Raw genomic sequence first — 16,515 nt, forward strand, 5'->3', positions numbered from 1 at the left:
TTCATAAAGACAATAGTTATTCTTCATGAGGCAGGCTGTGCATAAAATAGATATTCTTTAGGTGTTCATGGCCTAGAGGCACTAGAACGTTAATTGAAATATTGTTTTCTGAAAATTGCATTGTCATATAGTAACTGGAGAGCATGATTCAAACGTTGTGGTGGGGGTGGTGTTGGGGTTTTTTTGCGGGTTTTTTTTGGCTTTTGTTTCCATTTTAAGGGAAAATGGCATTCTCTTGCCTCTTAATAATGAATGTACTGTTGAAATATCTTGTTATTGTTAATCAGTCATAATGTGCAATTTCTTTCTATGTCCTTTACAAAATATTTGCCATTTATATGCGTTTCATTTCTTTAAAGTTTCTGTATTATACAGAAATGCAGTAGATAGAGGGTATAATAAATACAGGGAAATAATTTTATAGGAATAATCAAATGTATCCATAAAAGAAAACACTTCTAATATATAGAAATTAGTAATGGTTTTGTTTTAAGATTATTCTTGATTATTAATGATGGAAATAAGAGTAAAGAAAAAAGCTATTTTACTTTATGAAAACATGGAATCATGGGAAATCAGAGTGAAAGGGGCCTTCTAGCTTCATTTTACAAATGAAGAACTGGAAGCCTGAAGATGAAATGATTCGCTCAAGGCCCAATGGCCAGCTAGTGGCAGAGCCAGTACTAGAACCTTGAGCACCCGATGCTGAGATCCTTGTCCTTCCCTCTCACATCACAGGGCCATGGGAGCAAGTCAGCCACTGCAGACCTCTGGGATGAAATCACGGACCTTGAGGCTTTGATCATCCTCTGATCATCACTACTATGGTGCCCCGCAAGTGTCTCACCTTCAGGGTATGAGATAGGCTAGTGAGAGTGAAGGCAGGGCTGCTGTGTTGAGGAGCTTCTCCATTAGACACTTAGCGGTAGAAGCTTGCAAGCCCTAGCAGTTGTCACATGGAGGCATCAGTCCTTCCCAGATGATGCCTCAGAGTCCACCTGCCTCTCAAGCTGAACTGCAAGAGGAGAGGCCACAGGAAGATACAGAAAAGGGAGAAATGTAGATGAAACAAAATCCTTACTCTTCCCTCCTCCTCTTCACTCCATTCCATGTTACAACTCTGTAGCCCACTTCCCAAACCACAACAATTGTAGTGCTCTCAAAATCAGTATTGTTTCAGTCTCATTCTATTTGGAAGGAGGCAGGATGCTGAAGGGTGATGGGAAATAGGTCCATGTTAGACTGTAGTTCTAGTCCAGGCTTCTCTAGCATCTAATATGTGAGTTTGTCTTGATTTTCTCTTTGTAAAATGACATATATTAATGTGCTGTTTGGAAAGTACTTTTAATCTCTTAGAAGATACACCTACATGATATTGAACCCAGTTTTCTCTTTTGTACCAGGGATCAAGCAGTCTTGGTTGCAGCAATGAGAAAGGTCTCTTCCCGGCGCTTGCCAACCTAAGGCAATTGCTGTCTTATCATGTCTGTGCCTTTCTTTAGAAGGAATGGAAATGGAGAATTAGGGTTTGTTGATGCCGGATGGAATTAGGTCTATTTATGCCAGGTGTATGAAAACCACACTGTGGAGCCCACAGGAAAAGATGCTCCAGGTCATGGTGGTGCAGGGATGAGCGAATGACCACGCTTGTCTTGTCTTGCAGGTAGACTTGGGCCTTCTGCGCTTTGTCACTGCTGTCGGGACACAGGGAGCCATTTCCAAAGAAACCAAGAAGAAATACTACGTCAAGACTTACAGAATAGACATTAGTTCCAATGGGGAAGACTGGATCACCATCAAAGAAGGAAGTAAACCTGTTGTAAGTTTGGCTGCGATCTCCTCAACCAATTCAGTCTTTGAAATGGATGATTAACTTTTACTTGTTTGTTTGGGAGCTTTCTGTCTGGCCTGGTTTATTTTTGAATTGATTTTAAATGAAGAGTGCAATTAGAGGTTTAAAATCTGACCAAGGGGGTCTCGTGTTACCAGATCCAGAAGCCAAAAGGAAATCATACAGATGTTTCCAAGAAAAGTCAATACCAGCCAAATTAAGTGTCAGACTCAAGAACCACTTTAAACCTCCCACCAGGACGTGGCCTGTGCATAGGATAAACAGCATCCTCTTAGACCCTTAGGATCTGTTTTCTTATTTCCCTGTGTTTCTTCATTCTCTTTCATGGATTCATTCTTTCCTCCTCTCTGTAATGGGCTGGTTTTAGAAAACTCCTTTTCCTCTACTCTCTGTGGCTCACAAGCTAATTTACAAGCGTGTTTGGCTGCTTCTGTGAGAATGAATAGAACTGAAGGTAGTTTGTCGTGTTCCCTCAGATCTCACAAATGACATGCTACCTGCTCACTGTTTTCAGCCAGGAGGCCGTGCGACCATGCCATGCCCCCTGGTACTCTGCCCTAAATCGTTTGAAACTGAGAGGCTTTTCTCAGCCTGCCTGTTTATTTGAAGTTATGCTTGTTCTGATTTACTAATCAAAAGATTTCTGAGAACTCATACTCGCTGTTTCCCAAAAATTAAAAGCTTGCCCTGGAGGCTGAGTAAAACGCATGGAATTGATGAAGATAGTAGGAAAGATCCAGATACCTGGAAATCCTGGGTTTGGGAAGAGGCCAATTAACCTGTCCTTGTCTCTTTTCCGAACATTCATGGTCTTGATTTTCTCCTTCTGGATCTGGATCTGAGAAACGCCTCCTGGGTGTGAACTGAGAGAACTATTAATTCCCTTTCATTAGCTGCGAATCCCCACTCATTTAGGTCAGGCAAGATGGAAGCAGATATATTCCTCTTCTGTGAAAGAGAAGTTCTGTGGACAGGCAAGTTCAAGGCCATAGTCTAGCACTGGAGGACATGAAACCAATCCTCCATCAGGGAAAGAAAACGCCTCACAGTCAACATTTGTGGAGGTTAAGCGAGTAAATTTTGGCCCTGAGTTTCATGGCTTATTCTTATTTTGGAGTAGTTTTTCGAAGACATGCTTTAGTTTCAAAGAAACAATCAAAAAACTTCACTAAAGCCAAGCACATAAGAACAATCAAAAGAACGCAGAGAGAGTAGGAGGAACTGACCCTAGACCTTCAGCCCGTTTCTTTAAAAAAATGCCTGCTGCTTCTTCAAGATGTCCTCTTCAGCCATTGTCCATGGACTGTTTCCATGGCCCAGAAGGGGGTGTCAGAGAGCACACACAGTTCTGAGGGGGAGTCTGATGGTGCACAGCTTGCCCTGGGTCCACTGTCAGGAACACCCTGCACACAGAAGGGCTTCCAGAGTAAGAGGCAGAAGGAATAAAGAAGGATTCAGCAGAGATTAGAGCTAGCATCTGTCTGAGTGCTTTCATTGACCTAAATGAAATTCAGATGTCCACCTGGAGACTGGTTATTGTTGCCCACCCTGCTTTTCTCTGTACTGTGAGGACTTTCAACCACTGCGCTCTTCCCTCTGCCCCACTTTCCTCTGGAGAGCTGGCCGTACCTCCCCAATTACAACTCTGGCAGTCTTCTCTTTGTGGAGTGGAATGTATGTCCTTCCATGGTTTTCAGCAAACATAAAATTCCCTCAGAATGAGCCAAATGTGCACCCCTCCAACCTACGTTGGAGCATGCAGCCATCTTGACAGACTGCTGGTCTCTCCCCGAAGTAGGCTTACTGACCCTTTATGCACTATGGTTTGGGACTCTGCTCCTTCTGGCAGCTACTCATTATTCCTTGTCACACAAAAAATGCTCCCACACAGATTGTTTCCCAGAGAGATTTGCTGAAGTAAGACAGAAATCCAGAAGCCATCACAGGCTAGGATAAATTATGATATTAAATCGTCTCCAGAGAGGGATCAGGCCAGCGGCTGACTTTGTGAAGTATTTGACTACCTTCCACCGTGCAGGCCACTTAAGCTAAATGAAGTAAAAATACTCTCCCAACTTTTAGAAGCCCTTTCTCCCAGCGGAAGAGCAAGCATCAGACAACTGAGGTCCTCTTCCATGAGCTTACTGGGAAAGGTGGGGAGGAATCCCCAAGCCCCTGATGGACCCAGTAATGCTCTAGTTACACAGCCTGGACAGAGGACAGAGGAGACCGGCTCTGTGACAGTGCTGGGTACAAGCACTTACCACTGAGGCATGTTCCGTGGGCTGTCCCCAACCCAGGGCAGAAGTAAGAACCAGGAAAGTGAAGACTTTCGGTTCCACCTGAGGCAGGTCTAGTGCCAGTGGTCCACCACGGCACACAGGCTCCACTCCTTGGAGATCTTGCTGGAGAGCTGCTGTGGCACCAGGCCCTGGCAGAGTGGCCCCGACAGATGCTTGCGGGAAACTGGTTCGTGACTGGTGCTCATTACTTTTGCCTCATTTTTCTTAGAATAAGATGACTCATTTTTAAAACTAGAAGCAGAAGCCCTGGAAAAGCTGATTTTCCATTAATTTATAACTCAGTTTTCATTTTGACCACTAAAACATAATTTTACTAATAACCAAAAAAGATTAAAGTCATTAATTAATGTCAGGGATGAGATCTTCCGTCAAGAAATGGGCTAAAAGGGAGGAAGCTACTTGACCTAGTGCCATAGCTGGAACATAACCTAGAATTTTCAAAAAGCCAGACCCTACGCTGAACTCAGAAAGCCCTCTTTCCGGGGGTTCTGGGAAAGTAAAATAGTGAGAGTTCCCACGAAATGTCTATGGTATTCTGTAGGTCCTTATGATAAAGTAATAATTTCCCACTTTTAAAAATAATAGCACATATTCTTTAACAAATGTTGTCCATGTAATGGTGTTTTTGGAGGCTCTAGTCACTCAGAAAATTGAATAAACGATGAGGACAACATTCTATATTAGACACGATCCTTTCTGATAGCCATCATCTGGAAAAATAACATAAGTTATTAACACAGCTCAACTTTGATAGGCAACACTGAAATTGTAAATAATTTTTACAAGTGATTATGAAAACATATTTTTGGATTTGTTTTAAATCCCAAAAGCCTGTTATTAAAAGGCCCTTTCTTTTTCCCTATAGATTTTTCAAGGAAACACCAACCCCACAGATGTTGTGTTTGGAGTTTTCCCCAAACCACTGATAACTCGATTCGTCCGAATCAAACCTTTGACTTGGGAGACTGGCATATCATTGAGATTTGAAGTATATGGCTGCAAGATGACAGGTGAGCTCTGGCCTGAAGATTGCCTAGTTTTGATTTGTCTAAACTTTTAAATATAGGGAGAGTAATTTTGTATAAATGCTGTCATTTTCATTCAGTAGTTAAGAGCACTCGCTTTGGATTTAGACAAATCTGAGTTTTAAGTCCAACTTGCACTTTCTCACTAGCTTATTTCTTTGGGTAATCTACTACCTTTCAAAACCTTAGTTATCTCACCTGGAAAACAGTCATAATGGTGTACACCAGGCAGGGTTGCTGTCATGATGGGTTAGCCTGTGGATATGAAGCACTTGGCACAGCCTGGCGTGTGGTAGGTATTGAAGTGGTGCCTTTCCACTAGATGGTAAGCTCCATGAAGACAGGCATCTGCCTTCCATCCTTGTTTCCTGGGAGCTCAGCACACTGACTGGTATTTGGTAGATTTACAATAAGTAACTGTTGTATGAAACGTTCCCCACCTGCTTTGTCTTTTAATTTTGAAGTCTAGAGGTGGCCGTTTCAGCTACAGTTAAGGAGGGGTTAAACTTAAGAGAATTTCTCCTTTTATTCACTGTCTACCCTGACAACTTTCTCTTAGGTTTTGTCTCAATATATACCTACCTTTTGTTGAATGAATATACAGTTGTCCCTCGGTAACCGCAGAAGATTGGTTCCAGGACCCCTGCAAACACATACCAAAATCCTTGGATGCTCAAGCCCCTTACACAAAATGGCTATTTGCATATAACTTACATACAACCTCTCGTACACTTTGTCATCTCTAGATGACTTATAATACCTAATACAATGTAAGTCCTACGTAAATAGTTGTTATATTCTGTTGTTTATGGAATAATACAAGGAAAAAAGTCTATATGTGTTTGGTATAAACACAGTCATCATAAGCCTTTCCATCGGTGTTTGGTTGAATCCATGGACACGGAACCCACTGATATAGAGGGCCCACTGTACTAATATTAGAAATCAGTTTATCAATGTTTTTAGTTTTTTAGTTTGTTTCTTCTGACATTAATAGGGCTTTAAAAGTCTCTGTTAAATTTTCTTTGAGTAGATGGATTGTACCCATTTGAGAGATTAGCCATGTGTGATGCTAAGAGATTAGGGCCAGGTCGGGAAAGAGCTGGAAGTAGAAGAACGGTCTTGGCTGTTATTCTCACTGTGTTTCTATGGCTGTCAGCACTGCTGGGACTTGCCCCCAATCTTCCTACACAGCTGCTCTGTATTCTGAAGTGAATGGCAGTCACATTAGAATTCCTTTCCGTTTACCTAAATACATTGCAAAGTTTTCATTTGTAAAAAAAGGCAGTACAAGGTAAACTTCAGAGTAAGCTTAAAAGTTCACAAACAGAATCAGCAACTGATTAATCAAAATGTAATTAAAAGCGAACAACTTTTAAAAGTGTGTGAACTCTCTTTTACTCTTATGTTATTATACATATTCAGGGCATTGAATTTTCACTCCATGAATCCAACACTATTGTTTTTATTTTTATCCTCTTTGGTATAAATATTTTAAGAGAAGGAAGATACTGACTTTTGGAGGGAAAAAAAAAAAATCACCTGGGTAATTTTCCATGAAATTACAACCAATTTGGAGAAGAGCTAAGTAGAGTTTACAGTAGAGTGCACTTTGGAAAGTAAAAACTGATATCTGATTTCTTAGCAAAATTTACTTATTTATTTATTTCCATCCTAGAGACAGACTTGTTTGTTGTTTTGGGATCTAAGACTTAGGATGTTCAAGGCCTTGGAAGCAGGAATTGGGTGGAGAGGGGTTTGGAGGAAGAAAGGACATTGAAAAGTTAGATGCAACCTTGGCTTTAGTTTTGATCACCAATTACATAAAAGGAAGATCTAAGTCATGTTCAGAGCATTACAAATTTGAGAAACTACCCATAAATTCAAAGAAACGAGGCCATTTGAGGTCAGAGTGAAAATTTCTGGCCCTTTCCTCCAACCTAATTCAATGTCACTGTACCAAAAGAAAAAAGGGAAAAATGAGGTAAACTTCATAAAGATTCCAAACGTGTTAGTCCGAAATCTGAATTTCCAGGCTCTCCTTTTAGTTAAATAAAATGCTTATTTAAATCTGAACTGCTCTTTTTCATTTTCACAAAAATTTCCCTGAAAGTTAATTCTGGGAGTGTGTCTTCACACACAACAAAGGCAAATAGTTTATCAGATTATTGAAAATAGTTAAATGACCTAGTTATTAAACATAGATGTCTAAAATAGCATATTCCGATATTTTCGCACATATTCTCTTTTACAATTATTTTAAGTAGCTATTTTTTTTTTCAAATAAGATACTGCTTTTAGGCTCACAGTGCTAGTCTCTTAACCATGACCCCTAATATATTTTAGACACTTTCTTTCTGGTGAGATAGCTACAAATGATTGGTCAAGGCAGCTCTTGGGGAGGCCAGCATGTTACGATGATGGTCACACAGATGGAAGGGGTACAGATCCATCCAGGCTCTGCTCTGGACTGTCCACTTGGTTAGTGTGACCATGAGCAAGATATTTAGTCCCTCTGATCTCTATTTCCTGGTCAGTAAGATATTCAGCTGTAATGAGGATTAAATGAAAGAATATTTGTAACATCCGTGGCTTAGAATAAGTGATCATCGAATGGTACCAAGTGAACAGTACATAGTACTCAATCAGTTCAACCTAGAATAATACCTAGCAAGCAGAGACTCTAACGAGACAAGGATATCAGTGTTTTCTTCTTGGTACTAGACACAGATGATTTTCTTCTTTTAGAGGCCATGGTCCTCTGAGAGTGAAAATTAATAAAAGAACAAGAATCTCTGCTGGACTGGAAGATCCGTGAGATCTTGTTTTCTTTATATCTCTATGTGGTGACACACCATTGTATTCTCTGGATTTCCCAGGATTATATATTTCTAAAAAAATACTTTCTGAATATAAGAACTAGGTTAAAACTGGAGACTTTGGAAGTCAAGTGCTGTACTCACATGGTAACTTTTAATTCTATAGCTTTTTAAGAACCCAGATTGAGTTAGGATATGCCTACTCAAGAGGAGAGGCCATGTTTGCCTTATTTTCTATTGTGCCCTGTATACCTGGAGCATAGTAAGTGCTCCATGAGCTTATTTTTGAATGAATGAATGAATTGCGGTTTTATCCAGGCCTTCTGACAAACAAGTGATGGATCTCAAAAAATTCACCCTCTCCTCTTGAGTAGGCATATCCTAACTCAATCTGGGTTCTTAAAAAGCTATAGAATTAAAAGTTACCATGTGAGTACAGCACTTGACTTCCAAAGTCTCCAGTTTTAACCTAGTTCTTATATTCAGAAAGTATTTTTTTAGAAATATATAATCCTGGGAAATCCAGAGAATACAATGGTGTGTCACCACATAGAGATATAAAGAAAACAAGATTGGAGCAAAGAATTCTGCTTTATAGGTGATTGACAAAGGAACATTTTCATTATTTTGACAAACCAGTCTTCATCATTTTGGTAAAGATGGAAATTGATGAAAATAATCTTGGAAGGTGACTGTGTGATGTATGAGGACACACTATAAACTCTGTTAACTTGCTTTGTTAGCAGGAAGTCTGTTAACTGGTGCTTCTGCACACGTCAGTGTGTTCCTGTGTTAATCAAAGTTCTCAGGGATGATCTCAGGCACCACAACATCCAGAGGTACTTTCTGAGTCATCAGGGGAAGATTAAATTATGCTCATTCAGGTTCTCCCATCAAATGCAGTTGTTACTTTCTCATTCTTTGAAAATTAATTAACTGAGTGTTTGATTTGCCAGTGTATCTCTGTTTTCCTGTTAAAGCTGAATACAAAGATTTTGTTGTAAAATAGTATCAATGAAAATAAACGCCTCAATCCCCCATCACAGAACTCATCTCTCCCTCCCATCAAGGGTTGGTTTTAAGCTTTGCAAACAGGGTTGCCAGGTAAAATACAGAATGTCCAGTTAAATTTTATGCAAATAAATAAGGAATAATTTTTTAGTATAAGTATGTCCCCAGCAATACTGTATGGGACATATTTATACTAAAAAATTATTCCTTATTTATTTGAAACTCTAATTTAGTTGAGCATCCTGTTTCTTGTTCTGCTGTTTTTGTTTGATTGTTTATTTGCTAAATCTGGCAGCACTCTTTCCAAAGGGTTTGACATGAAGTCAGGCTAAAGGGCATCTGAGCCAGCCTGCTATGGAAGAACAGAGTTAGATCCTAGCATCTCATTCAAACCTTGGGTTGTTAATATAGTCTTTCTCCCAATCACTGTAAAAGAGTCACATAGTTTTCAGTCAAAGGCAAATCCTCATTGTTCTTTTTGGATGAGGCAGACACACAAAAAGAATGACAGTCTCACTGGAGCACTATGGATGTGTCGGCTGAGTGGGGCTGGGCATCACTATGTTTGCCGATACGTAAGCTGTGCCCCAGCTGGCTCTGCGTCAGAGAAAGGACATCAATCTGGTAAAGGTTCTGTGCTCCTTACAGTATTCAAGGTAATTGTGTTTTTCTCCAAATGGTAACATCTGGTCCTCATTACCAGCTAAACATTTTCTTTATAAAAACTGGTTTTGAATCAGGCAGGTGTGACCACAGTGACCAAAACTGTGACTTCTATTTTTGACACTATAATTTCAGAGTCCCTCAGTAGAAGAGTTTTTGTAAATTTTTTTTAATCCCCATTGAATTTATTCTTGGTTTCCAGATCCCAGCCTGGAGCAACTACTGTGGCTGCATTACAGGAAAGGGTGCTTGGGAAAAATGACAGCTGCCTTTCCTTGTGTCGATAAGTTGATTCATTCAACAAATACTTGTTGAGCAAACACTATGTATAAAGCAGGGCATAAGGAGTCTCAGAAAATTTTTAAATATGACATAGTTCATGCCCTGAAAGAACTTAAAATCTGGGGAGGCATAAAGCAGCAACCCAAGGAACTGAATATGATCCCCAAAAGATGAGAAGTGCAGATAAAGCTCCAGGAAGACTCCCAGAAAAGGAAAACCACCTTTGGTTGGAGAGATCAGGAAAACTGAATAAATGATGTAACATTCGAAAATGGGTCAAGATTTTAAGTGGTACAGATAGTGGGAAAGGCAAGATGATGGGGAATTCCTAGTATAGGGAACAGAATGAGAGAAGGCCTCTCCTACCTCCCACCCTCCAACTCCTTCAACCCATAGGCCCCACACCTAGGCGAGAAAGTTCTTCATTTCAGTTGCCTCCAGCAAAAGGGGTAAATGAGAGGCCTTGCAAGGACATGATACAGAAGGCCTGGCCTGCTTGGTTGAAAGTACATGCATAATTCCTAGGCAAGCAGGCAAGGAATGTTTGAGGAAAGAAACGACGTGCTCTGAACTGTACAACTCATGTGGAAAGGATCTGAGTGATTAATTCATGAGGTTCAGCTGATAACATGGACATAGTTTATTTGCATTAGATACATGCCTCTCAGGGTGATTATATTTTTAGGCAAAATTCTGATTATATTGTGCAGAATTGAGTTGCTTCAAAGAAAAATTGGTTATCATTCCTATGCATGTCCTTGATTGAGGTGTACAATTTTGAAAGGAGAATAATTGAGGTGTTGAACATTTTTTATTAAGCCACCAATCAAGTAATCAATTATTGACAGTCTCCTTGGGTTCAAAAGCTACTTGGGCTGTAGAAGATATGAAAAGATCTACGATGGTATTCATTGCCTTCAAAGAATTTATAATCTAGCTGTGGATACAAGACTACCAATCTTAAAACATGGAGAGAACCGTTCAGTGCTAAACTCTGTGTTATGCCCTGTTCATGTAATCCTATTTCTGAGAAGGGAGAGCTCAGATAAAGGTTAGAGTCGTTTGAGAAGTTTTCGTGAAGAGTCTTAAGCTGGGTTTTAAAGTTTGGGCAGAAGTTACCTCTGTTAACAGGAGGATGAGGGGGCAGCAGGAACATTCTAAGCAAAGGCAATGATGAGAATTATATCTATGATATATAAGAAGAAAATGGATTAACTGGAATATACTGACAGTAATAGAAAATAAGATTAGATAAAAGGAAGAAATCAAAATGAGGGTCTTAAAAGCCAGAGAGAGATTTTTTATATCATCCTATAAATAACAGAGAGCCAAGGAAAATTTTGTTTTTTAAAGATTGGCACCTGAGCTAACATCTGTTGCCTATCTTCTTTTTTTTTCCCCCCTCCTTTTTTTTTCTCTCCAAATGCCCCCAGTACATAGTTGTATATTTTTAGTTGTGGGTCCTTCTAGTTGTGGCATGTGGGACGCCACCTCAACACGGCCTAATGAGCGGTGCCATGTCCGCGCCCAGGATCCAAACCCTGGGCCGCCGAAGCGGAGCGCGCGAACTTAACCACTGGGCCATGGGGCCGGCTCCAGGAAATTTTTTAAAGATCTCTCTCTTTTATCATTGTGGTAAAATATCCATAACCTAAAGTTGACCACTTTTACCATTTTTAAGTACAAACTTAAGTTGCACTAAGTACAATCACTTTATTGTGCAACCATCACCACTATCCATTTCCAGAATTTTTCATCTTCCCAAACTGAAGCTCTGTACCCATTAAACACTAACTCCCCCTTCCCCCTCCCTCCAGCCCCAGGCCACCACCATTCTACTTCCTGTTTCTATGAGTCTGACTGCTCTAGGTCCCTCATATCAGCAAATTACACAGTATTTGTCCTTTCACCTCTGGCTTATTTTATTTAGCAATGGAAGATTTTTGTGCCGCAGAATGACATTGCAAAAACAAAATCTTATGATAAGTTATACGGCAGTTATGTGTACTGTAGATTCAAAAGTGGGGTCTGGGAGGCCAACCAGGAGACCATTTAGCACCCCAGCCATGAGTACTCAGATCAGGATGATGCCAAAGGAAGTAGAGACCACAAGCCAGGTCCAAGATATCTTTTTTTTTTTTTTATGAAAACATGCCAGGATTTGGTAGCGGAACAGGAATGGAAACCTAAAATAGGGAAAGACAAGATGACAAGGCAGGAACTAGCTGATTAGTAATGCCACCAACTAAAATACAGAACTCAGTAAGGAATTCGGTGCCCAGGGGAAAAGACTGTTTCAGTTTGGACATGGTACATTTGAGAGGACAATGGGATATTCGTGTGGAAAGTTTCTAATGTAGTTAGAAGTGGGGATGGGGCGGGCACCTGTCGGGGACGATGGGCACTCTCCTTCAACACTCAGTCCCAAGGCCCTCCGCCCCCCCGAGAAGCCCATCTTACTCCTTCAGGCTGAGTCAAGCGTTTTCATTCTATGCACTTCCTCGTCCCCTTCTTTTTACCTTTGTTTTAGCAACTGTCTTGCTGTTGGAATTCTTGATTTATCTATATCCAGTTATCATAATCTGAACCCTATTGAGCGGGGCCTACACTTCATGTAGTGATAATGTTTCAACACCAAAGGGGCTGGAACGTCAAGAGTTTGACATTCAACTTGAAAGAACTCAAGACGGGGGAAATGTGTGTTCTTATTGAAGATTTCCTTTATTGGAATGTGAGTGCAGGGAGGGAAGTTCTGAAGGAGTGGAAGAAAGTTTTGAGGGAGGAAAGGCTCTAGTAATGTCAAATAATCCAGAGATTTAAAAATGTATATGAATGGATACAATGTTTTTATTTGATATGTTGTATTCTCTTTCTAAGCGTGGAGAGTTCTGGAAAACTATTTCACATTATCTATTTCATTCCACTCTAGATTATCCTTGCTCTGGAATGTTGGGTATGGTGTCTGGACTTATTTCTGACTCCCAGATTACAGCCTCAAACCAAGGGGACCGAAACTGGATGCCTGAAAATATTCGCCTAGTAACCAGTCGCTCCGGCTGGGCACTACCACCGGCACCTCACCCATACATAAACGAGTGGCTCCAAGTGGACCTGGGGGAGGAGAAGATTGTGAGGGGCGTCATCATTCAGGGGGGAAAGCACCGGGAGAACAAGGTGTTCATGAGGAAATTCAAGATCGGATACAGCAACAACGGTTCGGACTGGAAGATGATCATGGACGACAGCAAGCGCAAGGCTAAGGTGAGGTCCAGGGACAGGGAGCGCCTGCCCAGTGAGGAAGTCCTTTGGCATGTCCTTGACTTAAATCAAGGACCTCCAGCGTTTTCCTGAGGAAGCATAACTTCTTATTTCCTTTCAGCCATGAGAGCGGTGGAGGTGTGCGGTGCTGTCAGTAAGATGCCATTCTAGGGAAGATGGGAATGGGGAGCTGAAATGATGTCTGAGATAAACCTGGAAAAGAACCCCGCGCTGCTGTCACCTTTCCCTCCTCGTGGGGAACACAGATAGCACAGGGCAGCCCTGAGGGTGGGGCCAGCGGGCTGACAGCACAGCCCAGGACGAGCTCAGTTCTCTGCAGATTCCAATTTATCAGGCCCCTCACCCTTTTCCCCTTCTCTCACCCATCTCTCCTTTAAGTGTATTTTTTTTTTAATTTTAATTGTAGTGAAACACACATTACAGAAAATGTACTGTCTTAACTTTTTTAGGTGTACAGTTCAGTAGTTCTAAGTACATGCACATTGTTGGGCAATCAATCTCCAGAACTTTCTCGTCTTGCACAACTGAGACTCTGCACCCATTAAGCAGTAACACCCACCTCCCCCTCCACCTCCCCCTCCCCCAGCAACCAGCATTCTACTTTCTATCTTCACGAATTCGACATCTCTAGGAGCCTCCTACAAGTGGAATCATACAGTATTTGTCCTTTCATGACAGCTTATTTCACTTAGCGTAATGTCCTCAAGATTCATCCATGTTGTAGCATGTGTCAGTATCTCATTCCTTTTTAAGGCTGAATGATATTCTATTGTATGTACGTGGCACATTTTGTGTATCCATTCATCCATTATGGATGCTTTCATCACTTCTGCCTTTTGGCTATTGTAAATAATGCTTAAGGCTATTTTTTATGCACTGGAACCTTTTAAAATGCAGTTGGTTCTTGATGATCCAGTGAAAAGAGAAATATTCCAACATTCACCAAAACATGTGATATAATTTTTTTTAGCCAAACAGATATTCTTTAGTGATTATGTTTTACTTAGGCTGATGGTTAAATTCATTTGCATTCCCGGAACACACAACACTAACTAGGAAAGGGGGCCCAGGAGTATGCTGGGTGGCCTGGCAGCTGGTTTGAGATTAAAATAAGTCACAACCACAGACAATCAGCTGATGATGCTTCTCACTCCAACACAGTTGGCGTTTCGGTCCCAGCCTCTCCATCTCTGCTTTGTTCAAGACCTACTCCTTTTGTGAAAAGATTTTAGTTCATTGGAGGGAATGTTATCCTCGCCCCCACTCTGAGTGAGTGTGGGAATGAGGCTTAATATAGTGCCTCAGGCCAAAGGCGTTGCAGGCAGGAAACAAAAGCCGGTGGAGCCGTGAGCTCCCACTCTGTCCAGATGTGGGGCTCTGCAGAGCCGGCCCGGTCCCCCACCCGCTGCAGGTCAGCACTGGTGCAGTGGGCCACCGACAGGGCTGATGTGGTCGGAAAGGTAGGAATTTCTCTCCCATCTCACCCCGAGTTAATTTGTGGTTTCTGCAGATTTTCCAGTGTTTTTTTTAATCTATGTGCAGCTACATTCTTTCTTGTGTTCATTTCATTTTCCCCTGTTATGCCCGCCCCTCTTGTATTGGTGAAAGAAAAAGTAAAAATAAACATCAGAAACAGGAGTTCCCCTAAGAGCTAATCTTTCTGAGGAGTAGGGAGCCTTGTGACTTTATCACCGAGTGTGAATATGCTGCAAATCAACAGCTTCCTGGAGCTGCTGTCACATGGCAGTGTGTGCTGTTGTGACATGTTCTTCATCACGAGGGTTCTCAGAGAGAAGGGAAACAAATCACCATATGCTTTGGATAGGAGGCATCGGATGCGTCGCACTCTTTGTTATGGAGTCCGCGTTTCTGCAGTCCAGTCTGAAGCTCTCTCTATTGTAGTCGTCGCGTATGGAAGTCCAGAAGAAACCAGCACATGGTTTCCAATTTTAACAAAAGACTCTGTTCAAGATTGGCGGAATGTGTTAGATTTTATTCCTAAAATATGATTCTATCAATCATTATCATTCTTCCTATGACATTTGAAACCATAAAGCTTCTAAAATGTTCATATAAAGCCCAATCTGTGATTTCTAACTTGTCCTTCCCCAGAAATACAATCCTTATGATGAAAAAGGAAACTGGTAAAACCTTCAATTTAGGAGCAGCATGTATTTATAAATTATATAAAGATGTTTAACACATACTATATTTAAACTTACAAATGAAGGTTACCTGCATAGAATGCCAAGTACCTTTTATGTGACAGTGAAATGAATGTGGCCAGCCCTGGTGGTCTAGTGGTTAAGAGTCAGCGCTTTGGAGAGCTCGTCAAGATGGCGCTGTGAGCAGATGTTGAACTCGCCTCCTCCCACAAATACAACCAGGTTACAACAATTTTGGGAAGAATCACCCTGGATTGAAAACTGAAAACTGGATAAAAAGAACCCCCACGACAAGGGACAGTCCTGACCAAAGCAGAAGAGGCAGTAACTCTGGCAGGAGAGGAAAAAAGCCGCCTTTGGGAGCAGCAGAGCTTCTCACCTGGCCAGGCAGGAGCCACCCTAAGGTACGAGCCCTCCCTGGAGGAGTGAGGGCTGGAGCGGGGGCAATATGGCTATAACCATGCTTCGGACTCAGCCCAACCGAGAGGGTGTTACTGTCTGGCTTTGCTGGCTATTAACTGCAGCGAGGACACCCCAGAAAAGCTATCGGCCGAAAGCCGAAAAGATCCGGGTCTTAAAGGGCCCACCCACAAACTCACTCATTGCAGCAACCTAAAGTCACCAGAGAGAAGGCTGACTGTCCTTTGGTGAAACAAGACTCACCTGGTGGGCTCTGGGGGCATCTTGGTGAGAGGAGGATCCTCTCCGGAGACTGAGACATTGGTGGGGGCCGTTGTTCTGAGCTGGTCCAGGCTTGCTGATGCGGACATGGTGGGGGCCATTGAGGTGCGTCCCTTGGGCTGTTAGCCCAGGGGTCTGCCACACCCACTAGAGCACAGATTTAATCCAGTTCAGCCAGGGCAGGCAACCCGCCCTCGGGACTGGCCCCACCTAACAGCAAGCCCTCAGGCTACTTTTCAGCCTGCACTGACTGAGTGTCTTGATCCTCTACTGGCAGGCAAGGGTGTCTGCCTCTGTGGGGCAGGGCTTGTGTGAGGACCAGGTGAACTGTGGGGGTCATTGGGGCAGAGGTGGGGGCCTCTGCAGTGTGGTGTTGGGGTACGCTCCAGGGGGTTGAGAAGTGTGCATGGACCAGGACTGTGTTGACAGTGTATG

The 16,515-nt window shown here is 42.0% G+C and overlaps 1 protein-coding gene across 12 annotated transcripts in view; it reads left to right on the top strand.

Moving 5' to 3' along the window:
• NRP1 (neuropilin 1) overlaps nucleotides 1-16,515 on the top strand; it is a 147,479-nt gene that overhangs the window by 94,750 nt on the left and 36,214 nt on the right. For all 12 annotated transcript variants that reach the window (XM_070601686.1, XM_070601690.1, XM_070601695.1 and 9 more), the window contains 3 exons: nucleotides 1,664-1,819; nucleotides 5,021-5,165; nucleotides 12,885-13,216. In XM_070601686.1, coding sequence (XP_070457787.1) covers nucleotides 1,664-1,819; nucleotides 5,021-5,165; nucleotides 12,885-13,216 — 633 coding nt within the window. The remainder of the gene's footprint in view (nucleotides 1-1,663; nucleotides 1,820-5,020; nucleotides 5,166-12,884; nucleotides 13,217-16,515) is intronic.

Source organism: Equus przewalskii, chromosome 30 (genome assembly GCF_037783145.1).
Source record: "Equus przewalskii isolate Varuska chromosome 30, EquPr2, whole genome shotgun sequence".
Taxonomy (NCBI): domain Eukaryota; kingdom Metazoa; phylum Chordata; class Mammalia; order Perissodactyla; family Equidae; genus Equus; species Equus przewalskii.